This window comes from Carassius carassius, chromosome 48 (assembly GCF_963082965.1).
Source record: "Carassius carassius chromosome 48, fCarCar2.1, whole genome shotgun sequence".
Lineage (NCBI taxonomy): Eukaryota > Metazoa > Chordata > Actinopteri > Cypriniformes > Cyprinidae > Carassius > Carassius carassius.
Genome location: NC_081802.1, coordinates 6755962 through 6782012, shown reverse-complemented (window position 1 = coordinate 6782012; position 26051 = coordinate 6755962). Strand labels below are relative to the sequence as shown.

The following is a 26051-nucleotide window of genomic DNA, read 5'->3' as shown; positions in this document are numbered from 1 at the left end:
CCTCCTAAAGGACAAGTTTCTTTTGTGGTTGCGAGATGGCCCAATATGTCAGAGCCTCCGAATACAACTTCGCCGCAATCCTACTCTGATGTTTGATGAGCTACGTCAGGAAGCTCTGGCCCTCGAACAGGATCATGCGGATACCTCAGATCCTTCCCACTGTATGGTCACCAATGCTTCCAGTAGTCCCCTGCCTCCTGCTCCGCCCGACTGGAAACAGGCCTTACGAGAAGAGTTGAGAAGAGATGTCCGTGATCAGATGACAGAACTGTCTAAAACTTTCCTAGAAGACTTACGCCGAGAACATTACCGGCCATTGCCACCGGCACGAGAGTGAGCATACTTTGAAGGTAGTCGAGTCCCACAGTGACGTCCACCCCGGTTATCCGGGCTCCATTTCCAATGGGACGAAGGACATCCCATTTGCAATGGCTGTAGCGAACCAGGCCATTACGTCCGGCAATGCAGCGCATTGGGTCTGTGGGTCAAGTGGTCGGGACCCCCCTAATCGACCCCTCTTCATTGGCAGCCAGGGACTGTCTAGTCGGGTGCTGCCCCCTTGTGGTGGTTCAAGTCAATGGGACCGAAGTCCAATGCCTCCTGGATACCGGTTCCAGGTCACGCTGTTCTCCGAAAGCCTGTCTCGGGAGTTATTCGGGGTCCAGGCCAATTCGGCTGCAGATGCCCCTTGGTTAACCCTGTGTGGGGCAAACAGTTTGGACACTCCATATGTGGGCTATCTGGTCACAGACCTGGAGGTTCATGGGACCCTTGTGCCTCAAAAGGGAGTTGTGATCGTACGGGATGCATTTTTGGGAGCTCACCGTGCCCTACTGGGGATGAACGTCATCACGGACTGCTGGGAGGAGTTGTTTAAAGCGAGACCCACACCTTCGGCTCAGAGGGAGGAAAAACGGGAATGGGATCGGATCGTGGCCGATTGTCGCTGGGTCCACATGGCTGATGCCCAACGGAATCGAGAGAATGTGGGGCGAGTGATGTGTCGTTACGCACTGTCAGTCCCGGCTCCGAGCGAGGCCATTATCTGGGCCCGCCTTCCTGCCCAGCTTCACGGGTCCCAGGAATGGATCCTGGTGGAGCCTCATTCAGACTGTAAGGCTGTGGAAGTGGCCCGGGGATTGGCTTCTGTCCGCCGGGGTCAGGTTGCCGTAAGACTGAGAAACACGAATCCCTATGCAGTGGATCTGCATCGACACCAACGTCTGGTTCGGGTCACCATAGTAAGCCCCCAACAAGTTCACGAGGAAGGAGAGTTTTGGTTCTGCCAGGTGGGTCCAACGGTAGTGGAGGTGGCCTTGGCACAGACCGAATCCCCTGCAAGCAGAAAGGAGGTAGGGCTGTCGGCTCACCTTGCGGGAGAGTCCTTACGAGGTGACGGGTTGGAAGAAGGGCAGGCGAAGCAACTCCGGGACCTCCTGGTGAGATGGAAGCATCTCTTCTCCGCACATGATGAGGATTATGGGCGGACAGACATCGTAAAGCATCAGATCCCTACTGGGGATGCTCCTCCGAGCCGGGAACGCTACCGTTCCCGTACCCCCGACTCTGTATGCTGAGGTTCGTGCCCTCATATGAGGGATGCTGGAGAAGGGTGTTATCAGAGAGAGCAGCAGCCCGTGGGCAGCACTGATCGTCCTCGTTCGGAAGAAGACCGGAGCATGGCGATTCTGCGTTGATTATCGGAAGCTGAACCATGTTACCAAACGAGACGCTTTCCCCCTGCCGCGGGTCGAGGACTCCCTGATCAGCCTCACTAAAGGTGAGTATCTTGTTTGGGGTATAAAGTGAAGGTATCATGTTTGGGGTATAAAAGGAGCATCTCATTCTTTGCAAGCAAAGCTGGATAATGGCTCGTCACTTTGTGCCAAATTCCATGAGAAAAGTGTCAAAGTAATAAAAAATTGTATTTGTCAATGAAAAATCGCAAAGATTTTCAATCTTTCACCAACTACCATACATAATACTGTGAAAAGATTCAGGGAATTTGGTGAAATATAAGTCTGTATAGGGCAAGGCAGGCAACCTCAGTTGAATTTGCATGACCTTTGAGCCCTCAGATGGCATTGCATAAGAAACCGTCACGCACTATTAAGTATAGCCACATGGGCTCAGGAGTACTTTGAAAAGCTGCTGTCACTAAACATTGTCTGCCACTGCATCAATAAATGCAACCTGAATCTGTTTTACTCTAGGAGAAGGCAATACATCAATTCTGTGCAGTGATGCCGCTGGGTTCTCTGGGTCAGAGCTCATCTCAGATATTAAATTAAAAAAACAGTGGGAATGTGTCATGTGCTCAGATGAGTCCATATTTTAACTTGTTTCTGGGAAAACCTGCCATTGAGTTCTCCGTCCCAAAGACATAACGGGACCATCCAGACTAGTATCAGTGACAGATGCTAAAGCAAACGTGCAGCAGAGCAAAAAATCTCTGTACTTTTGCCCTTGAATGAAGGTCAAAAAGAATTAACAAATAACACTGTAGTGAGTTTGTGTAAGGAAAGGAATAGGACAAGGGGCGGCTGGACTGCTGACGAGTTTATTATAACTTAAAAATAAATATTCTTCATAAACACTAATGGTGACTTTTACTTTGACAACAATATACTCTAACGCATAGCACTTCCGGGTTACTCCTTCTGGTACTCAGGTCACGTCAGCAGTCCGTCTCTCTCTCAACTCCTCCCGTTTCTCCTGGCATTTTATACTCTCTCCATGCTAATTACTGCAACAAGAAACAGGTGTTGATCGTTTCCGTCCAACCCACTCACTCATATCTCGTCTCCTGATTCTCACTCCCGCTGCAGACTTCGCTAAACCTTAACCTCTCTCTTCGAGAGCTTCGGGCTAATGTACAGCACTGGCCGTTCCTCCCCCTCTATCTTCTGTGACAGGACTGCACCCAGCCCCCTGTCCGACGCGTCAGTCTGCAACAGAAAAGGGAGAGAGAAATCAGGAGAGTGTAATAACCGCCCGCCACACAGGGCAGCCTTTATCTCTTCGTTAGATAAACTTCGTTAAGTCCAATGTCGAATAAAAATGAAACGTGCCTAGCTGATCAAGCAACTCGTCAACCCGCGGCATTGGATACGCGTCGAATTCCGACACAGCATTCACCTTGCGATAATCCACACAGAAGCGGACTGAGCCTTCGGTTTTCGTAGCTAAAACTATCGGCTCTAAAACTAACTATTGGATTCTTCTATTACACCCATTTCCAGCATTGCGCCTAATTCAGCCTGAACTACCTTTTTCTTGTGATCAGGTGAAAGTCACGTGACATTCAGCCAAGTATGTCACGTGACTCACGTGACTCATACTCAGAATTTGTGCTCTGCATTTAACCCATCCGAAGGGCACACACACAGAGCAGTGAACACACACATACACTGTGAACACACACCCGGAGCAGTGGGCAGCCATTTATGCTGCAGCGCCCGGGGAGCATTTGCGGGTTCGATGCCTTGCTCAAGGGCACCTAAGTCATGGTATTGAAGGTGGAGAGAGAACTGTACATGCACTCCCCCCACCCACAATTCCTGCCGGCCCGGGACTCGAACTCACAACCTTTCGATTGGGAGTCCAACTCTCTAACCATTAGGCCACGACTTCCCTAAGCGATACGGCCGGCTGCGAACTACCACGCCCGGCTCCATCTCGATATGGTTCTGAATGAGGTTGGTACAGCCCGGTAGGGGCGAGAAAACGTCGGCAAATTCTGCCTGTAATTTCGTTAGATCAGTGAGTTGGGACGGCTAGAGGTGATCTCCCCCTAGGGCCAGGGCGAGGGATTGTGGTTTGACATTCGCCTCAGGCCCGAGATCATCCTCTCCGCTAATCACCGTTGCCAACATCACTGACTCCGCCTCATTCCATTTTATAAGGAGTTTGAGGTGGTAGATCTGACGTGCCCAGTTCCCATTGGACGGTATTACCTCATAATCGAGATCTGCGACTTGTCGTGCAACCTCAAATGGTCCCTGCCACTTAGCTATTAACTTAGAGCTCGACGTTGGGAGTAATACAAGTACTTTCTCTCCCGGTGCAAATTTGCATAATCTAGTTCCCCGGTTATATAGCCGGCTCTGGCGATCCTGGGCTTGTAACAAATTCTCCATTGATAGCAGCCCCAAAGTGTGGATTTTTGTTCTCAAGTCCAGCACATACTGAATTGCATTTTTGCCTTGAGATGGCCCCTCCTCCCAAGTTTATTTTAGGACATCCAGCACCCCCCATGGCTGGGGACCGTAGAGAAGTTCGAAGGGGTAAAACCCCGTGGAGGCTTGTGCGACCTCTCGCACAGCGAATAATAAGGGCTCTAGCCACTTATCCCAATTCTTGGCGTCTTCTTGGACGAATTTACGGATCATGGATTTAAGCGTGCGATTAAATCGTTCAACCAAGCCATCGGTCTGTGGGTGATAGATGCTAGTTCGAATCGATTTAATGCTCAATAATCCGTATAGTTTGCGTAGCGTATGTGACATAAACACTGTGCCCTGGTCTGTGAGGATTTCTTTCGGAACCCCCACCCGGGAGATTAGATGAAACAGGGCGTACGCAACACTCTTAGCGGAAATGTTGTGGAGAGCCACTGCTTCAGGATATCGGGTTGCATAGTCAACAATTACTAATGCAAAGCGATGTCCCCATGCAGATCGCTCTAATGGCCCGATGAGGTCCATACCAATTCTCTAGAAGGGGACCTGCATTAAGGGAAGTGGGCGCAATGGCGCTTTTGAGGCGGCCGGTGGATTCACTAACTGACATTCCGGACAAGACGCCCATCACCTGCGCACGTTGTCATGAATGCCCGGCCAAAAAAAACGGGTCATGAGGCGATTCAGTGTTGCTGCCTGTCCCAAATGGCCCGCCATATAATTAGAATGAGCCGCATGGAAAAGCATTTCCCTGTGGGTCTTCGCAATCAACAATTGGGTTGTATTTATTTTTGTCCGACCGTCTTGGGTCACTCGATACAACCGATCTCTTAGAATGGCATAATATGGATAGGTGAGCGGGTGGGCAGGATGGAGAGGCTGACCATCGATAGAGCGGACCTGTTGGAAAGCATGTTTTAATGTCTCGTCTCGTCAGTCTCTCCCGCCTACACATGTGCATCCCCCTTCTGTGCCTTATTTCCCAAAGAGGCATCCGCACATAACGACCCCAATAAGACAGTAAACACGGGCCAGTTCATTCCCAGAATTATCGGATGCAAGAAGTGGGGCCTAACCGCCAGAGCCAGGACCGCTGGGTTCTGCTTCAGGGGAACCGAGCGAAATCGGGAGACTGGTTCTCTCGGAGCGTGATGACTTTCCTCTGGAGCAGTCTCAGGAAGAGACGTTAAAACATGCTTTCCAACAGGTCCGCTCTATCGATGGTCAGCTTCTCCATCCTGCCCACCCGCTCACCTATGCGTGACACGAGGAGGGCCGGCTGGACGGGACCTAGGGAGAGGGACAGGTCGAGAGAGAGATGGAGAGGGGAGAGAGGGAGAGAGAGAGATTGAAGGAAGGAGTTCGCCGACCCCTGGGCATGCCACCATGTGGTCCTCCGCGAGATGGATAACCGAGTCTAGCGACGTGGGACGGTGGCACTGGACCCACTCAGCTGTTTTCCTGGGAAGCCGAGCGATGAAATGCTCCAGTACCACGAGGTTGATTATGTGTTCCACGTCACTGGTGAGCTGCTAGGCCATCGCGAAGGTCCGACTGGATTCCACCAGGTCCAGGGAGCGGAACCGCTGACGATGTTGCTCTGGGGAGCGGCCGACCCGCTGAAGGATGGCTTCAGGTTGTTGGAGACCAGGCGGTTTGCTACCGGTAGCTGTTGTGCGGCCACCTGAGACTAGCCCGAATGCAGGGGAATCAGCCTATTTGGTCATTGTTCGCGGGGCCAGCCGCACGCTTCAGTTGATTTTTCGAAGAGTTCCAGGAAAGCTTCAGGGTATTTCTGCGGTCCCATTTTGTGAAGGGGCAGGTGTGCGGGAACCGCGGCGGTCCCGTGGCCTCGGTACGAACCTCCCGGTAGATCCAGCTCCGGAACCTCTCGCGGTCCTCCTGCTGGGCTTGAAGGATGGTGTGAAACCGCCGCTCCTGATCTATTTTCAAGTCCAGCAGGGCCTGATGTTGTTCCTGATGTAGGGCTGTGAGGGATGAGATGATGTCCGCAAGTGGCGTGGAGTACGGGCTCTGCATGGCGGCGGCACTCCTTCTTCCTTTCCCCGGTTTCGGCACCAGTGTAGTGAGTTCGTGTGAGGAAAGGAAGAGGAAAGGAAGAGGACAAGGGTCGGCTTGACTGCTGACGAGTTTATTATAACTTAAAAATAAATATTCTTCGTAAACACTAATGGTGACAACAATATACTCAAACGCATAGCACTTCCGGGTTACTCCTTCTGGTTCTCAGGTCACGTCAGCAGTCTGTCTCTCTCTCAACTGCTCCCGTTTCTCCTGGCCTTTTATACTCTCTCCATGCCAATTACTGCAACAAGAAACAGGTGTTGATCGTTTCCGTCCAACCCACTCACTCACCGCTCGTCTCCTGATTCTCTCTCCCGCTGCAGACTTCGCTAAACCACGCCCCCCTGCCACACACACATTCTTGATTATATTGCATTTTACAAAACATCCAAACGTCTTCTGATTTGGGTTGTATTATTTAGACATATCTTGAATCTAGAGAAGTCATTAGTACATCTGACTGTAATAGAAAATCAACCTCAAGAAGCAGAAATTTCAAATCATTAAATCATCACATTATTAAGTTTAGATCAACAAAATCTACACTACAGTCATGGACAAAAGTTTTGAGAATTACATAAATATTGGAATTTGGAAAAGTTGCTGCTTAAGGTTTTATAATAGCAATTTGCCTATACTCCAGAATGTTATAAAGAGTGATCAGATGAATTGCATAGTCCTTCTTTGCCATGAAAACTTAATCCCAAAAACCCTTTCCACTGCATTTCATTGCTGTCATTAAAGGACCTGCTGAGATCATTTCAGTAATCATCTTGTTAACTCAGGTGAGAATGTTGACGAGCACAAGGCTGGAGATCATTATGTCAGGCTGATTGGGTTAGAATGGCAGACTTGACATGTTAAAAGGAGGGTGATGCTTGAAATCATTGTTCTTCCATTGTTAACCATGGTGACCTGCAAAGAAACGCGTGCAGCCATCATTGCGTTGCATAAAAATGACTTCACAGGCAAGGATATTGTGGCTACTAAGATTGCACCTAAATCAACAATTTATAGGATCATCAAGAACTTCAAGGAAAGAGGTTCAATTCTTGTAAAGAAGGCTTCAGGACGTCCAAGGAAGTCCAGCAAGCGCCAGGATCGTCTCCTAAAGAGGATTCAGCTGCGGGATCGGAGTGCCACAAGTGCAGAGCTTGCTCAGGAATGGCAGCAGGCAGGTGTGAGCGCATCTGCACGCACAGTGAGGCGAAGACTTTTGGAAGATGGCCAGGTGTCAAGAAGGGCAGCAAAGAAACCACTTCTCTCCAAATAAAATATCAGGGACAGTTTGATCTTCTGCAGAAAGTATAGTGAATGGACTGCTGAGGACTGGGGCAAAGTCATATTCTCCGATGAAGCCCCTTTCCGATTGTTTGGGGCATCTGGAAAAAGGCTTGTCCGGACTCTTTGCATAAATGTCATGTAATTGACGATAAAAGCCTTTGAAACGTATGAAGTGCTTGTAATTATATTTCAGTACATCACAGAAACAACTGAAACAAAGACCTAAAAGCAGTTTAGCAGCAAACTTTTTGAAAACTAATATTTATGTAATTCTCAAAACTTTTTGCCACGACTGTAGACATAAGAGTGATCATCTGCACAACAGCTAGGTAAAGATGTGAATATAACAATGCGGTGAGGACCAAATAAATATTTAACCCAATTATTCCGAAGCATGCCAACAACTGATTAATCTAACTGGACTACATAACAAAATACACATGAAATGGAAGCAGATTTGATTCTCAATGTGTATATGCTACTGTTCTGGAGCACTAAGAAAACAAAAACTACAGCATGTTTACTTTATTGTTAAAACCGAAACAAAAAATATAGTACAAGAACAAAAATAAGACAAAAAACCTTCTAGGCAACATAAATAAAAGTCCAAAATATAGAAATGTACATTATGTATTTACAAGAACAATCAAATAATACAAGAACAAAAATAAGACAAAAAACTGAACAGAAAAAAAAAAATATCTTTATTATTCTTTGAAGGTCTGTCATGACGCGCCTCATCCTCCTCCTCCTCCTCCGCCACCTCCTCCTCCTCTTCCTCTTCCTACCTGCGCTATCCAATGACGTTTGATAGGGTGTCCGAGATTTTTATTTTTTCCTCTCTTTTTTTTCGGTGCACAAATTTTTTAGCGGATAGGCATTTTCGTCCACACGGATCTGGCGTTTTGGAAGAGTGAAACCGATGTTTTGAAACCGGTTCCCAGAGTGGATATATTTGAAAACTCCGTCTTTGCGTTTCGTCTTGATGGCGAATCCGTACATTTTCTGAAAATATTAGAATTACAGAATTGCAGCGCCACATGCTGGTCTGGCATGTATACTACATCGGTTTCGTGTGGACGTGGATATTTCTTGAGACGAGGGAAAAAAAGATCGGGGGTCCATCTCCGTGTGGAAGGGCCGAAGAAGTAACGGGTACTTATGGTTATGGATAGAAATGTAGCGGAGTAAAGAGTACAATATTTGCCTCTCAAATGTAGTTGAGTAAAGTCATGAGTACTCCCCAAAAATGATACTCGAGTAAAGTACAGATCCCTCAAAATTGTAGTTAAGTACTGTACTCTAAATGTACTCTGTTACTGTCCGGCTCTGTATATCATTTTAATATATTGCCATAGTTAAATTTCATAACATGCCAATTACATGTGATACCAATTTCACATGTTCGCACATACATAAGTTCTTGCATAGTTTTTTTTTCGTTAATTCTTCTTTTTTGCCTTGATAATAGAAAATATGAGCTAGGCATCATGTATGACAGTCAAAAATGAGATATGAGCTACATAATGAGCAGATCCTGCCATTAGCTATATAGAAGACATATCTTGTATGCATAGGGCTTATATGTGGATATGGAGAAGCAATACAGGAGACCTATATTTCCTGTATATGCACATTTATGCACCTCAATTTTGCATATATACGCATATATACAGCATATATGCAGTAGCTTATGTGCATATATGCAGCATATATGTGCATATACACTGCATATAGGTTTCATATATGCGCATATATCCACATATAGGTTCTTTCCATGTGGGGCAGCTGGCTAAACAATGGACGCTTGAAGATATGTACCTATTCGGAACCATGATAACAGGTATTCTGCTGATTGGAATAGGCTTTGCCCTGGGTTATCAAAAAATTCAGAAAACGGGAACAGCTGTCCAAAGCCTCGCAAGGCTGCACGTCATGACTGAAGCAGTGGGCAGAGCGGTCAGCATTGAGACTGAGACTAACCGCAATATGGATAACATCACTGTTACGTCCAGGAAGTATTGCATGCTGTGGATGTGTTCCCTGTTTTCTATTCTCTAACAGGATTGGTCCAAGGCTTAATGAATGACTGCCAGTGCTTGGACCAGAGACGGAGACTGTACTATAAATTCCCCTGGACCTCGCTGCAGGGTGTTCTCCCTTTTTGCTCTTTGTTGTTGCTAGCCATGAGCAAGGTGCTGTGTGGCTCTCTTTGTTTGGACATGCTGTCTCCTGTGTGTTTAGCGGTTGTGAAAATGCTGTTAGATCTTAAGTAGTTAAAAAGAGTGCTGATAACCACATGGTTTTGGAGAGCTTTATGACTTGAACCCTAACAGTTCAGTGTTTGTTTGTGAACTATACGTAAGGCCGTAGGGGGTGGGTGCCTACTTTGTTTTTGTAGGCCATTCTGGCATTACCCTTTTCTCCTTTTTTTGGATAGGTAAGGAGTGAGGTGAGATTTTTGTATTTTGGTTTCTTTATTTTGGATGTGCAGGGAAGTTAGTTTCATAATGGGAAGTTAGAGTTGTTTTATTTATTGTTTTGCAATTTTCTCATCCCTGATAATTTACCTCAGTTTCTTCAAATGTATTTATTTTGTGATTGTTTGTACTCTACAAAATTGCTACAGAATCAGATTGATCCAAAGATCAAGAGAATAAAAGAGTACTTAAACAGCTAATCATTGTGGCGTCATAGGTTTTGGTCCTGACCTAGACCGGGGCCGTAACATAAATTGGGGGCTCATCCAGCCGGTTGTTTGTCACAGATGGTCTAAATTTGATATAACAAATATAAAAATAAATTGTGGAGGTTTATTTTTGACATTTTAGTGAAGGGCAAGATGATTTGGATATTTGTTTATGGCTCGTTAATGAAGGTACCCTATGTAGCCTTAAACTATGGTTAATTTAGCAAAACCATGGTTAATTTGTGGTAACCATGGTTTAACTATAGTAACCATGGTTTTTTGGTTTTATTTGTAGTAAAACCATGGTTAATTTTCATAAGGGAGAGGCTGGAATTTTAACGGATGAATCCGTGGAAGGGTTGCCACAGAGTGTTAAAACTGAGGTAGGTGGAGAACCTCTTTCTTTTCCTAATATAGATCCTAGTCATCCATGTTTTGATCCTATGTTAACGATTAAATTGAAGGAGTAGGATCTACAGTTAAAAAAACAGGATTATGACGAGCAGCTGCTTCATTTTCAAACTTTGGAGTTGCAGGTTGATAGTAAGTTTAAATGGCATAAACTGGAACTACAAGCCAAAGAGCAATTTAATACACCTGTGCCTATGCCTAGATCGAGACCTCCATCTCCTCGTTCGCCAGTGAATGTGCCAGTTTCAGCTGTGCCAGAGCAAAGTCCACCAAGCGCTACTTCGTCTATTGGTGAGTCCATAACTAGTCTTGTCTTGATGTGAGTAAATATGTCACACTTGCTCCCCAGTTTATAGAGACTGAGGTAGATTATTACTTCAGGGAATGAATTAGACATTCCCTGGCTCTGTCCGATTTCCACCGTCTCATCGGGAATGGGAATGATGTTTTTCAGGCCAGGCTGGATGAAGAAGGTATTTTTCCCATAGTGCATGACAGAGCTGTAATCATATGGAGTGTTTTGGTTGGTGTTTTGCTTTTGGAAGTTGTCAGCTATATCAGGAATGATGTTATCCCAGTTGATCCTGACATACATGGTCGCGATCGCTCCTGCTGTGCTCATAGTAGAAACCAAGGGCATGAATGGCTCATGCTGAATGAGACCATGATACACACAATCATTCCTTCTGAGGGAGACCACCTATTTGACACCAGTTCTACCATAAGAAGAGAAGCACCCGAGAGCAGAGAGGAAATAATGGGGATAAATATTAACAATGTTTTGGACTTATGTCAGTTTATTGTTTTTGGTTTTCTATGATTGTTCTCACCCATCTTTGTTCTCAGTACTGATGTAGTCGGTCTGAGTTGATCTGGCCACAAAGCGGATGCCGTAGACAGCATTTCTGGTTTTAGGAAAACCAGATCTCCTGGATTCTCCAGATTTCCTTTGCTGACTTTACAGAAGGTGTCTGACCATTGTTGGAATCCAAATTCCTTGTAGTGATGTCCACTCTTTCCGCCTGTGACACAAACACTCCTTAAAACCCTTCCTCCTGCAAAAAAGAGTTATGTTTATAAAGACTCATTTGAGGAATGTTGATGATATAAACGGTACACTACAGCAATCTTACCATGAGAGGAGATGCCTGTGAGACCCAAACAGCAGCAGCAGAATGAAGAGGGAGGCTCTTGTGTCCATGATGTCTCGGTGTGTAAAGACATTCACGATGCTGCTGTGCTGAGCTTTGGTATCTTTGTGCTGTCAGACCTGGGCTTTATATTCACCTAAGCAGGTGGGACTACTGGGGATTGTGAATAGGGTCTTAGTGTCCAGAGATTAATGTGTGTAACTAAAGGGAGGAAACTCTGACCTCACTTGTTATTCCAAATCTTTGCAGAAACAAATACTATACCAATGTTCGAGAAATTAACTTTTTGATAAGACTAAATTGGAAATGCAGTAATGTTTGTGTTTTATTGCATGCAGCATACAAGGGGAGGCCCCAGAACTATAAGCACTGTAAAACATGATAGGTAAAAATTGATAGCCTGAATGCACTGTAAATCGCTTCGGATAAAAGCGTCTGCTAGATGCATACATTTAATTTAATTTAATTTAATTTAATTTAATTTAATTTAATTTAATTTAATTTAATTTAATTTAATTTAATTTTAAAACAAAACTGCTTCCATTTCAGTGGAACTGTATATTTTGTTCTCTAGTCCAGTTTTTTTTAGTCAGTTGCTGGGATAATAATGTTATATTTATATAGTGTCTTTCCAGATCTCATTCATGCTTTATAATATGTTTTATAATAAATGGACTAAATGTTTCTTTGGTCCTAACCGCATTGATGATTTGGTCCCTGCACCTAAAATCCATGTTAATTTTGATTCATCAGTTTAGAACCATTTCTGATTCTGTATGTTTTTGGACTAACAGACGAGGTCAGAGGTACACACATTAGTCTCTAGACACTAAGACCCTACCCATAATCCCTCAGTAAACCATGCGAAAGAACCAATGCAGTTTGTGAGCGGGTTATTTTACTCCTTACTGCTTATATAAGTCCACTAACTTTGAAAAAGTGACATGAAATACAGCCAAGTATGGTGACCCATACTCAGAATTTGTTCTCAGCTTTTGACCCATCCAAAGTGCACACACACAGCAGTGAACACACACATACACTGTGAACAAACACGCACAGCAGTGGGCAGCCATTTATGCTGCAGCTTCCGGGGAGCAGTTGGGGGTGCAGTGCCTTGCTCAAGGGCACCTAAGTCATTATCAAAGAGTCAAACCCTCTAACAATTTTAACAAAACAAATGATTTCTCATGAACAGCAGATACAAACTGACCATCACTGTTTTAATGAACTTCAAATATGGTCTGTTTTTCACAATCACCTTAGTTCAGAAGACTTGAAATAATGCACACAAATCAACTAATGTTATATGCTTTTTGGATATAGACAGTCAGAATCCCTTGATTATTGTGTTTCACGAATGAAAATGTCATAGCGTTTTGGAAAAACATGAGGATGAGAAATTATTGTACTTTTAGTTTTTGGGCCAGCAATTCCGTTTATAAAACTAAAAACTATAAACATACTGGAAGTATCATTTACAATTCATTTACATTTTGGAATTTTCAAGAGTTCTTAGACAACAGCAGAATATAAGCCTAGAAAAAGTGAATTATATTTTAATTAAAAATTTTCATCAAAAGCAAACTAAAAGAAAAGAAAGTTTGAATAAAAAAAACATATAATAATTATTCACTACACTTATATAGCACTTTTCTAGGCACTCAAAGCACTTTACATAGTCAGGGGGTATCTCCTCATCCACCACCAGTGTGCAGCATCCATCTGGATGATGCGACGGCAGCCATAGTGCACCAGAACGACCACTACACACCAGCTTTACTGGTGGAGAGGAGACAGAGTGATGAAGCCAATCAGCAGATATGGGGATTGTTAGGAGGCCATGATGGTCGGAGGCCAATGGGCGAATTTATCCAGGATGCCGAGGTTACACCTCTACTCTTTTCCAAAGACATCGTAGGAATTTTAATGACCACAGAGAGTCGGGACCTCGGTTTAATGTCTCATCCGAAGGACTGTGCTTGTTGACAGTATAGTGTCCCCATCGCTACACTGGGGTGTTAGGACCCACACAGACCACAGGGTGAGCACCCCCTGCTGGCCTCACTAACACCTCTTCCAGCAGCAACCTAGTTTTACCAGGAGGTATTCCATCCAGGTACTGACCAGGCTCAGCCCTGCTTAGCTTCAGTGGGACACCGGTCTCGGGCTCCAGGGTGATATGGCTGCCGGCCGGAAAGAGTGGATATCACTCCATATAATACAGTAGACTTTTGTCTAGTAGACTTTCAGAATAATTTGAGTGAACTGAAGTGGTAATCATTATTAGTCATTAATTTATTATTATTATTATTATTATTATTATTATTATTATTATTATTATTATTTATCACTAATTACGACTCTTAAAGTCGTATTTTTGTTTGGTCAGGTTTCACTTGAACTCAACTTTGAACAGCTGTACTGAGACCCTTTACTAAATTTCTACATGTAGCCCAATTATTATGAAGCATCCCAATAACTCATTAAAGTAATCAGACTGCATAACAAAATACACAGTTCTGCTGAAATGGAAGCGTGTTTGTTTCTCACTGCTTTGGTATGCTACTGCTCTAGCGCACTCAGAAAATAAAAACTAAAGCATGTCTACAGTACTTTAGTGTTTAAACCAATAAATACCATAAACTTGAACTTATGGTCTGTTTCTGCAATTATCTGGACTAAAAGGTGAGGTCAGATTTCCACCCTTTAGTTACACACATAAGTCTCTGGACCCTACCCATAATCCCACAGAAGACCCACCTACTCAGGTGAATATAAAGTCCAGGTCTGACAGCAAAAAGACACTAAAGCTCAGAACAGGAGCATCCTGAACATCTATACACACTGAGACATCATGGACACAAGAGCCTCCCTCTCCATTCTGCTGCTGCTGTTTGGCGTCTCACAGGCGTCTCCTCTCATGGTAAGATCCGATCTAGTGTCTCGCTTAAATGATCAATGTTCCTCAAATGAGTCGTTTTAAACATCTCTGTTTCTTCCACCAGGAGGAAAGTTTTGAAGGAGTGTTTGTGTCCGAGCCAGAAAGTGTTGACATCACTACAAGGATTTTGGAGACCAACAATGGTCAGACACCTTGTAGATTTCTGTAAAGTCAGCAATGGATCCCCTTTCTAAAAAGTGTTCAGAGTTTATAAATATATTGTGTTATATCATCATTGTGGTTCTCTTTAATACAGGATCTTCTGAAGTCTTGATTGAAGGAGATCTTGTGTTTCCAAAAACCAGAAATGCTCTTTTCTGCTTTAACAACAACTGTTTCTGGAAGAAAAACTTTAATAACATAGTTGAGGTCCCTTGCACAGTGAGCAATGAATTCTGTGAGTGAATCTCTTTCATGAATTGAACTTATCAATCCTTCATGTTAATCAAAATCAACATTTAAAGCTGTGCCCCTTTCATTTGCAGCTTCTTATGAGAAATCAGTGATTACGAACGCCATGTCCACCTTTCACTCCAGAACCTGCATCCGCTTTGTGGCTAGATCAACTCAGACCGACTACATCAGTATTGAAAACAAAGATGGGTGAGAACAATCATAGAAAACCAAAAACAACTGACCTTAGTCCAAAACATTGATTAAATTGAACCCCTTTATTTCCTCTGTACTCTCAGGTGCTTCTCTTCTCTTGGTAGAACTGGTGGCAAACAGGTGGTCTCCCTCAACAGGTTCGGCTGTGTGTATCACAGCATCGTTCAGCATGAGCTCCTACATGCCCTGGGCTTCTACCATGAGCAAACCAGGAGCGATCGAGACAAGTACGTCAGGATCAACTGGGAGAACATCTCTCCTAATATGGCCTACAACTTCCAGAAACAAAACACCAACAACCAAAACACTCCATATGACTACGGCTCTGTGATGCACTACGGAAGAACAGCCTTCTCCATCCGTCGTGGCCTGGAAACCATCACTCCAATTCCTGATCAAAGGGTTGAAATCGGACAGATGCGAGGAATGTCCAACACCGACATCCTGAGGATCAACAAGCTGTATGGATGCTGATGATGGGGAATAATTAAATATGTAACATGTTTCTGTAGATGAATAGTGATGATGGTCTTTACTTTCTGGTGGTGTTCTAGTTCTGAAATTTGATTGTTTTGGGAAAAATAAAATTAAGCATCATACAAAACAACTTAAGTTTGTTTGCAGTTTTGTGTCTGATCATGATATAAACAAATTTAGATTTTGATTTTTGCAATACACTCCAAAAAAGTTTATGACAGAGACAAAATAAAAGTGAAAAAAGTATAATAGAATATCCAAGTGAAAATGTTGTGAATCAGTTCACAGTAAACAGGTGAATGGATAAAAAGTGAAGGTATCATGTTTGGGGTATAAAAGGAGCATCTCATTCTTTGCAAGTAAAGCTGGATAATGGCTCATCACTTTGTGCCAAATTCCATGAGAAAAGTGTCAAAGAAGTCAAAAATTGTATTTCTCAATGAAAAATCGCAAAGATTTTCAATCTTTCACCAACTACCATACATAATACTGTGAAAAGATTCAGGGAATTTGGTGAAATATAAGTCTGTATAGGGCAAGGCAGGCAACCTCAGTTGAATTTGCATGACCTTTGAACCCTCAGATGGCATTGCATAAGAAACCGTCACGCACTATTAAGTATAGCCACATGGGCTCAGGAGTACTTTGAAAAGCTGCTGTCACTAAACATTGTCTGCCAATGCATCAATAAATGCAACCTGAATCTGTTTTACTCTAGGATAAGACAATACATCAATTCTGTGCAGTGATGGGTCAGAGCTCATCTCAGATATAAAAAAAAAAAAAACAGAGGGAATGTGTCATGTGCTCAGATGAGTCCATATTTCAACTTGTTTCTGGGAAAACTTGCCATTGAGTTCTCCATCCCAAAGACATAACGGGACCATCCAGACTAGTATCAGTGACAGATGGGAAAGCAAACGTGCAGCAGAGCAAAAAATCTCTGTACTTTTGCCCTTGAACGAAGGTCAAAAAGAATTAACAAATCACACATTCTTGATTATATTGCATTTTACAAAACATCCAAACGTCTTCTGATTTGGGTTATATTATTTAGACATATCTTGAATCTAGAGAAGTCATTAGTACATCTGACTGTAATAGAAAATCAACCTCAGGAAGCAGAAATTTCAAATCATTAAATCATCACATTATTCAGTATAGATCAAAAGAACAAAATCTACACTAGACATAAGAGTGATCATCTGCAGAACAGCTAGATAAAGATGTGAATATAACAATGCGGTGAGGACCAAAGAAATATTTAACCCAACTATTCCGAAGCATCCCAACAACTGAATAATCTAACTGGACTACATAACAAAATACACAGTTCCTCTGAAATGGAAGCAGGTTTGATTCTCAATGCATATATGCTACTGTTTTGGAGCACTAAGAAAACAAAATTAGGTAAACCGGAACCGGGAACACTTCCATAACACCCTATGTACTTGCTACATCATTAGAAGAATGGCATCTATGCTAATATTTGTCTGTTTCTCTCTTATTCCGAGGTCACCATAGCCACCAGATCCAATCTGTATCCAGATCAGAGGGACACTGCAGTCAGCCGGATCCAGTACGTATCCAGACCAGATGGTGGATCAGCACCTAGAAAGGACCTCTACATCCCTGAAAGACAGCGGAGACCAGGACAACTAGAGCCCCAGATACAGATACCCTGTAAAGACCTTGTCTCAGAGGACCACCAGGACAAGACCACAGGAAACGGATGATTCTTCTGCACAATCTGACTTTGCTGCAGCCTGGAATTGAACTGCTGGTTTCGTCTGGTCAGAGGAGAACTGGCCCCCCAACTGAGCCTAGTTTCTCCCAAGGTTTTTTTCTCCATTCTGTCACCGATGGAGTTTCGGTTCCTCGCTTGCTTAGTTTGGGTCACTTCATCTACAGCGATATCGTTGACGAGATTGCAAATAAATGCACAGACACCATTTAACTGAACAGAAATGAAATCACTGAATTCAATGATGAACTGCCTTTAACTATCATTTTGCATTAATGACACACTGTTTTCCTAATGAATGTTGTTCAGTTGCTTTGACGCAATGTATTTTGTTTAAACCGCTATATAAATAAAGGTGACTTGATAAAAAGCAAAGCAGTGAAGCAGTGGGCAGAGGGGTCAGCATTGAGACTGAGACTATTAACCGCAATATGGAAAACATCACTGTTACGTCCAAGACATATTGCATGCTGTGGATGTGTTTTCTCCTCTCTAACAGGATTGGTCCCAGGATTAATGAGGACCTGCCAGTGCTTAGACCAGAGACGGGACCTGTACTATAAATTCCCCTGGATCTCTCTGCGGGGCGCTTTCCCTTTTTGCTCTCACCTTTGTTGTTGCTAACCATGAGCAATGTGCTGTGTGGCTCTCTTTGTTTGGACATGCTGTCTCCTGTGTTAAGCGGTAGTGAAAATGCTGTTAGATCTTAAGTAGTTAACAGAGTGCTGTTAACCACATGTTTTTGGAGAGCTTTATGACTTGAATCCCAACAGTTCATTGTTTGTTTGAGAACCACACGTGAGGCCGTAGGGGGTGAGTGCCTTCTTTGTTTTTGTAGGTGTCACGTGGTGACAAAATTCCAACTGTCAAGGCGGAACTAATGTTCGCCGCGATTGCCTCCCGCCGGACCAATAACAACGGAACACCGGGCTAGTTCCGGGTTAGCGAAAAATCTCCGCGAATGGGGTGATCAGCCGGCAGCTGTGTACGTTGGGACACGTTGCCATTAGGGTAGGATAAAAGGAGAGAGTGTGGACCAAAGAGTGGGCTGTTTTTGGGGACTGTGTATCTCGGAGGAAGCTTGAGCGGTGGAGAAGTCAAAGTCACCTTTATTTATATAGCGCTTTAAACAAAATACATTGCGTCAAAGCAACTGAACAACATTCATTAGGAAAACAGTGTCAATAATGAAAAAATGATAGTTAAAGGCAGTTCATCATTGAATTCAGTTATGTCATCTCTGTTCAATTAAATAGTGTCTGTGCATTTATTTGCAATCAAGTCAACGATATCGCTGTAGATGAAGTGTCCCCAACTAAGCAAGCCAGAGGCGACAGCGGCAAGGAACCGAAACTCCATCGGTGACAGAATGGAGAAAAAAACCTTGGGAGAAACCAGGCTCAGTTGGGGGGCCAGTTCTCCTCTGACCAGACGAAACCAGTAGTTCAATTCCAGGCTGCAGCAAAGTCAGATTGTGTCTTTCAGGGATGTAGAGGTCCTTTCTAGGTGCTGATCCACCATCTGGTCTGGATACGTACTGGATCCGGGTGACTGCAGTGACCCTCTGATCTGGACACAGACTGGATCTGGTGGCTACGGTGACCTCGGAACAAGAGAGAAACAGACAAATATTAGCATAGATGCCATTCTTCTAATGATGTAGCAAGTACATAGGGTGTTATGAAAGTGTTTCCGGTTCCGGTTTACCTAATTAATGCAGCCTAAGAATCCTTTAACGGATTTGGATAATAAAAGCATATTAGTATGTTATGTGTATGCCAGGTTAAAGAGATGGGTCTTTAATCTAGATTTAAACTGCAAGAGTGTGTCTGCCTCCCGAACAATGTTAGGTAGGTTATTCCAGAGTTTAGGCGCCAAATAGGAAAAGGATCTGCCGCCCGCAGTTGATTTTGATATTCTAGGTATTATCAAATTGCCTGAGTTTTGAGAACGTAGCGGACGTAGAGGATTATAATGTTAAAGGAGCTCATTCAAATCCTGAGGTGCTAAACCATTCAGGGCTTTATAGGTAATAAGCAATATTTTAAAATCTATACGATGCTTGATAGGGAGCCTGTGCAGTGTTGACAGGACCGGGCTAATATGGTCATACTTAGTTCTACATAGTTCTAGTAAGAACTCTTGCTGCTGCATTTTGGACTAGCTGTAGTTTGTTTACTAAGCGTGCAGAACAACCACCCAATAAAGAATTACAATAATCTAACCTTGAGGTCATAAAAGCATGGATTAACAATTCTGCATTTGACATTGAGAGCATAGGCCGTAATTTAGATATATTTTTGAGATGGAAAAATGCAGTTTTACAAATGCTAGAAACTTGGCTTTCTAAGGAAAGATTGCGATCAAATAGCACACCTAGGTTGCTAACTGATGACGAAGAATTGACAGAGCAACCATCAAGTCTTAGACAGTGTTCTAGGTTATTACAAGCAGAGTTTTTAGGTCCTATAATTAACACCTCTGTTTTTTCAACATTTAGCAGTAAGAAATTACTTGTCATCCAGTTTTTTATATCGCAATCCATTAGTTTTTCAAATTGGTGTGTTTCACCGGGCTGCGAAGAAATATAGAGTTGAGTATCATCAGCATAACAGTGAAAGCTAACACCATGTTTCCTGATGATATCTCCCAAGGGAAAAATATAAAGCATGAAGAGTAGCGGCCCTAGTACTGAGCCTTGAGGTACTCCATACTGCACTTGTGATCGATAGGATACATCTTCATTCACTGCTACGAACTGATGGCGGTCATATAAGTACAATTTAAACCATGCTAATGCACTTCCATTAATGCCAACAAAGTGTTCAAGTCTATGCAAAAGAATGTTGTGGTCAATTGTGTCAAACGCAGCACTAAGATCCAATAAAACTAATAGAGAGATACACCCACGATCAGATGATAAGAGCAGATCATTTGTAACTCTAAGGAGAGCAGTCTCAGTACTATGATACGGTCTAAATCCTGACTGGAGATCCTCACATATTCCATTTTTCTCTAAGAAGGAATATAATTGTGAGGATACCACCTTTTCTAGTATCTTGGACAGAAAAGGGAGATTCGAGATTGGTCTATAATTAACCAGTTCTTTGGGGTCAAGCTGTGTTTTTTTTGACGAGAGGCTTAATAACAGCCAGTTTGAAGGTTTTGGGGACATATCCTAATGACAATGAGGAATTAATAATAGTCAGAAGAGGATTTATGACTTCTGGAAGCACCTCTTTTAGGAGCTTAGATGGTATAGGGTCTAACATACATGTTGTTGGTTTAGATGATTTAACAAGTTTATACAATTCTTCTTCTCCTATAGTAGAGAATGAGTGGAACTGTTCCTCAGGGGGTCTATAGTGCACTGTCTGATGTGATACTGTAGCTGACGGCTGAATGGTTGAAATTTTATCTCTAGAAGAGGAAGTAGGGCTGGCAAACGGGCACGGCATTGTGAGTTTGGGAGAAAGAGCACGCCGACTCAACCGGAAGGAGGAAATCACTGGACAGTAAGATCGTTTGTGAGAGACTGTGAGTAGTCCAATCGATCTCCATCTTCTCTCTCCTGTCTATGAGACTTCCTGGTGTGAATGCCAGGTCAGAAAATGGGCAACGGCCATCTATATATGTATTTCCCACTGAGTGTTTTATTGCAGTGATGAAGTGATGTGATGCACTGTTTTGATGTGTGAAGTGTGAACTTAAACCCGCCGGATGTCCATTACTTACCTGAGCTTTCTATCACGTTCTAAGACGTAAGAAGAGGCTAATACTGTTGTACTCCACAGATATTTGAGTGTATTACCTGACAACCCATTGTGAAGAGGGACACATAGGTGAATGCTTTAACCAACTGCTTTGCAGTAAATTCCTCCATCCGTAAGTTCTCTGTCTGTCATCTGTAGAAGAAGAGGATTTCATACCTGAATTCTCACCTGACTGCTTTGCAGTGAAGCCCTCCAGCCGTAAATTCTCTGTCGGTCATTTGTAGAAGAAGAGGATTACGTGCCTGTATACTCACCTGACTGCTTTGCAGTGAAGCCCTCCAGCCATAAGTTCTCTGTCTGTCATCTGTAGAAGAAGAGGATTACATGCCTGTATACTCACCTGACTGCTTTGTAGTGAAGCCCTCCAACCATAAGTTCTCTGTCTGTAATTTCTGAAGAAGAGGATTACATACCTGTGTATTCACCTGTCTGCTTTGCAGCGTAGTTCTCCCGTCGTAAGCTCTGTGTCTGCCAGCCCTTCAAGAGGATTACGTGCCTGTATACTCACCTGACTGCTTTGCAGTGAAGCCCTCCAGTCGTAAGTTCTCTGTCTGTAACTGGTAGAAGAAGAGGATTACGTGTCTGTATGCTCATCTGACTGCTTGCAGTGGGGCTCCTCAGCCGTCAGTTCTCTGCTTGTCATCTGTAGAAGAGGAGGATTACGTCCCCGAAAACACGCACCTTAACTGATCCACCACCGTCCCTCCAGTCGAAAGTCCCAACCTGTCCTCCCTCTGGGGAGAAGAAGGGAGTACGTCACCCGAAAAGCGCACCTGAACGATCCTATAGCAGCTTCCTCCCTCCCAGTCGTGAGCTCTGATTCATCCCTTCCATTGGAAGACAGCGAAGCCACTCACCAGAGCATCCCCCCCTACATTGCACTCTGTGGGCCTCTCGTCGGGTCCACTGGATGGAACGACCCTGCCCAGAAGACTCACCATTTTAGATCCCCTTATCCATTTTTATACTCAATAAAATACTGTGTTACTTGAAGCCTTGTTGTCTGTCATCCCTACCTGGCTTCTGTCCGACTCCCCAAGGGTGGTACGGGTCTTAGGGGTGGGTGCAGCCTGATTGGCCCGCCCCGACCTGTGACATAATTTGGCGTAGTCGGCAGGGTTCCAACTTAGGTTGAGTAGACAGAGGCGGAGCAATGGCAGACGAAGATGCACCGGTGGGTCACCCACATGTCATGCCCATCTTTATGGGAGCCCCATGGGCCCAAAAGTATGGAGGACCAGGTTCAGAACTCAGCTTGTCGGTGTGGAAGACTCAAGTGGAGTACTTGGCGGGCCTCCAAGGGTTAAACGCTACACAGAAGACTCAGTTCATTTTAAATTCACTCGAAGGTGACGCCAGGAGAGAAGTACAAGCGGCGCCGGAAGAAACCCGAGCCACAGCCCAGGCTATCCTTGACTTTCTAACGGGGCAGTACGGTGACGCAACTTCTGCAGCTGTCCTCCGGACGCAATTCTTTAATTGCAAGCAGGGACCTTGGCAGACCATATGTGCCTTTGCTTTGCAACTGTGAGAACAATTGTTTCGGCTGAAGAAGAGGCAGGACCACGGGTTTGGAGAAGGAGAGGCCCTCCTAAAGGACAAGTTTCTTTTGGGGTTGCGAGATGGCCCAATATGTCAGAGCCTCCGAATACAACTTCGCCGCAATCCTACTCTGACGTTTAATGAGCTACGCCAGGAAGCTCTGGCCCTCGAACAGGATCATGCGGATACCTCAGATCCTTCCCACTGTAGGGTCACCAATGCTGCCAGTAGTCCCCTGCCTCCTGCTCTGCCCAACTGGAAACAGGCTTACGAGAAGAGTTGAGAAGAGATGTCCGTGATCAGATGACAGAACTGTCAAAAACTTTCCTAGAAGACTTACGCCGAGAACATTACCGGCCATTGCCACCGGCACGAGAGCGAGCATACTCCGAAGGTAGTCGAGTCCAACAGCGACGTCCACTCCTGTCATCCGGGCTCCGTTTCCAATGGGATGAACAAGGACATCCCATTTGCAATGGCTGTGGCGAACCAGGCCATTACGTCCGGCAATGCAGTGCACGCCGGGGATCGCAGGGGGGTTTTTAGAGGCTCCGGCCACTGTGGGTCAAGTGGTCGGGACCCCCTTAATCGACCCCTTTTCATTGGCGGCCAGGGACTGTCTAGTCGGGTGCTGCCCCCTTGTGGTGGTTCAAGTCAATGGGACCGAAGTCCGATGCCTCCTGGATACCGGTTCCAGGTCACGCTGTTCTCCGAAAGCCTGTCTCGGGAGTTATTCGGGGTCCAGGGCCATTCGGCCGCAGATGCCCCTTGGTTAACCCTATGTGGGGCAAACAGTTTGGACATTCCGTATGTGGGCTATCTGGTCACAGACCTGGAGGTTCATGGGACCCTTGTGCCTCAAAAGGGAGTTGTGATCGTACGGGATGCATGTTTGGGAGCTCACCGTGCCCTACTGGGGATGAACGTCATCACGGACTGCTGGAAGGGGTGTTTAAAGCGAGACCCACACCTTCGGCTCCGAGGGAGGAAAAACGAGAATGGCATCGGATCGTGGCCGATTGTCGCCGGGTCCGCATGGCTGATGCCCAACGGAATCAAGAGAATGTGGGGCGAGTGATGTGCGAGGCCATTATCTGGGCCCGCCTTCCTGCCCAGCTTCACGGGTCCCAGGAATGGATCCTGGTGGAGCCTCATTCAGACTGTCAGGCTGTGGAAGTGGCCCGGGGATTGGCTTCTGTCCGCCGGGGTTGGGTTGCCGTAAGACTGAGAAACACGAATCCCTATGCAGTGGACCTGCATCGACGCCAACGTCTGGCTCAGGTCACCATAGTAAGCCCCAACAAGTTCACGAGGAAGGAGAGTTTTGGTTCTGCCAGGTGGGTCCAACGGTAGTGGAGGTGGCCTTGGCACAGACCGAATCCCCTGCAAGCAGAAAGGAGGAAGCGCTGCCGGCTCACCTTGCAGGAGAGTCCTTACGAGGTGACGGGTTGGAAGAAGGGCAGGCGAAGCAACTCCGGGACCTCCTGGTGAGATGGAAGCATCTCTTCTCCGCACATGATGAGGATTATGGGCGGACAGACATCGTAAAGCATCAGATCCCTACTGGGGATACACCTCCGAGCCGGGAACGCTACCGTCCCATACCCCCGACTCTGTATGCTGAGGTTCGTGCCCTCCAACGAGGGATGCTGGAGAAGGGTGTTATCCAAGAGAGCGGCAGCCCGTGGGCAGCCCGTGGGCAGCACTGATCGTCCTCTTTCGGAAGAAGACCAGAGCATGGCGACTCTGCGTTGATTATCAGAAGCTGAACCATGTTACCAAACGAGACGCTTTCCCCCTGCCGGGGGTCGAGGACTCCCTGACCAGCCTCACTCGGGCCGCCTGGTATTCTACCTTAGACTTGGCTAGTGGTTACTGGCAAGTTCAGGTGGAGGAAGGAGACCGGGAAAAGACTGCCTTCACCCCCCCCCCTTTGGCCTCTTTGAGTGGGAGCGTATGCCGTTTGGTTTGTGTAATGCTCCTGCTACCTTCCAACGGCTCATGCAGCGCTGCTTGGGGGGCCAGCTTATGGACACCACGCTCGTCTACTAAGACGATGTCATTGTGTACTCTCCCGACTTTGAGTCTCATCTTCTACACCTGGAGCAAGTATTCCAGTCCTTGGAACGGTACGGATTAAAGCTACAGGCCAAGAAGTGCTAGATGCTCAGGAAGGAGGTAAATTTCCTGGGCCATCGAGTCAGTGCGGCTGGGATTGCGGTGTACCCGAAAAGGTGTCGGCCGTCCAGGAGTGGACCGCGCCGAGGACGGTGCGTCAGGTGAGATCCTTCCTGGGATTCGTGGGATACCAGCACTTCATCAAGGACTTTGCCAAGATGGCTAAACCCCTGAACCAGCTGCTTGGAGGCTCGGGGCGGACCCAGGGTCGTGGGTCCCCTACCATCTCGTAAGACCCCGCCTGTGAGTTGGCCTTTTAGAAGCTAAAACAAGAGCTGCTCCAAGCCCCAATCTTGGCCTATGCTGACTTCTCCCAGCCCTTTATGCTCTACATAGATGCCAGTAATCTGGGATTGGGGGCCGTACTAGCCCAGAGGCAAAAGGGGGAAGAGAGGGTCATTGCCTATGCAAGCAGGAGTCTGCACCCGGCCGAGCGTATTGACGCTAACTATAGCTCCTTCAAGCTTGAGCTCCTCGCTATGAAGTGGGCCGTTAGCGAGAAGTTGAAGGATTATCTGTGGGGAGCGAAGGTAGTCGTGGTTACGTACAACAACCTGCTGGTCCATCTCCAAACTGCAAAACTGGGAGCCGTCGAGCAGCGATGGGTGGCGCAGCTGGCCAACTATGACTATCACCTTCAGTACCGGCCAGGGAAGGAGCATACCAATGCCGACGTACTGTCTCGGCTCCCTGAGGGTAAGCCCTTGAGATCTACTTCGCCTCGGAATGTAGCACCGGAGGAAGGACTTATGGTGGGGATCGTAGAGGCCCCTGGGCTCCGAAGGGAAGGAGTTCCCTTGAGTTGGGGTTGGGACTCCCAACGGTGGAAGGACCGACAGGCAGAGGACCGGGTTTTGGCCCAGATACGAGACTGGCTGCAGCGAGGGACTTGGCCAGAAGGGGGAGCACGACACGGGCAACCCCGAGGGGTAAAGCAGCTCCTGGGACAACGGGAGAGGCTCTTCCTCAAGGAGGGAGTCGTC

General features: G+C 45.5%; 1 protein-coding gene across 1 annotated transcript; it reads left to right on the top strand.

Annotated features, from left to right (window-relative positions):
* Positions 1 to 14580: 14580 nt before the first annotated feature.
* Positions 14581 to 15961, top strand: LOC132131167 (hatching enzyme 1.2-like). The gene is made up of 5 exons (XM_059543155.1): positions 14581 to 14727; positions 14810 to 14888; positions 15002 to 15142; positions 15231 to 15348; positions 15438 to 15961. Exons 1-5 carry the CDS (start codon positions 14659 to 14661, stop codon positions 15826 to 15828), a joined length of 798 nt encoding a protein of 265 aa, XP_059399138.1. The 5' UTR covers positions 14581 to 14658; the 3' UTR covers positions 15829 to 15961.
* The last annotated feature ends 10090 nt before the right edge of the window (positions 15962 to 26051 follow it).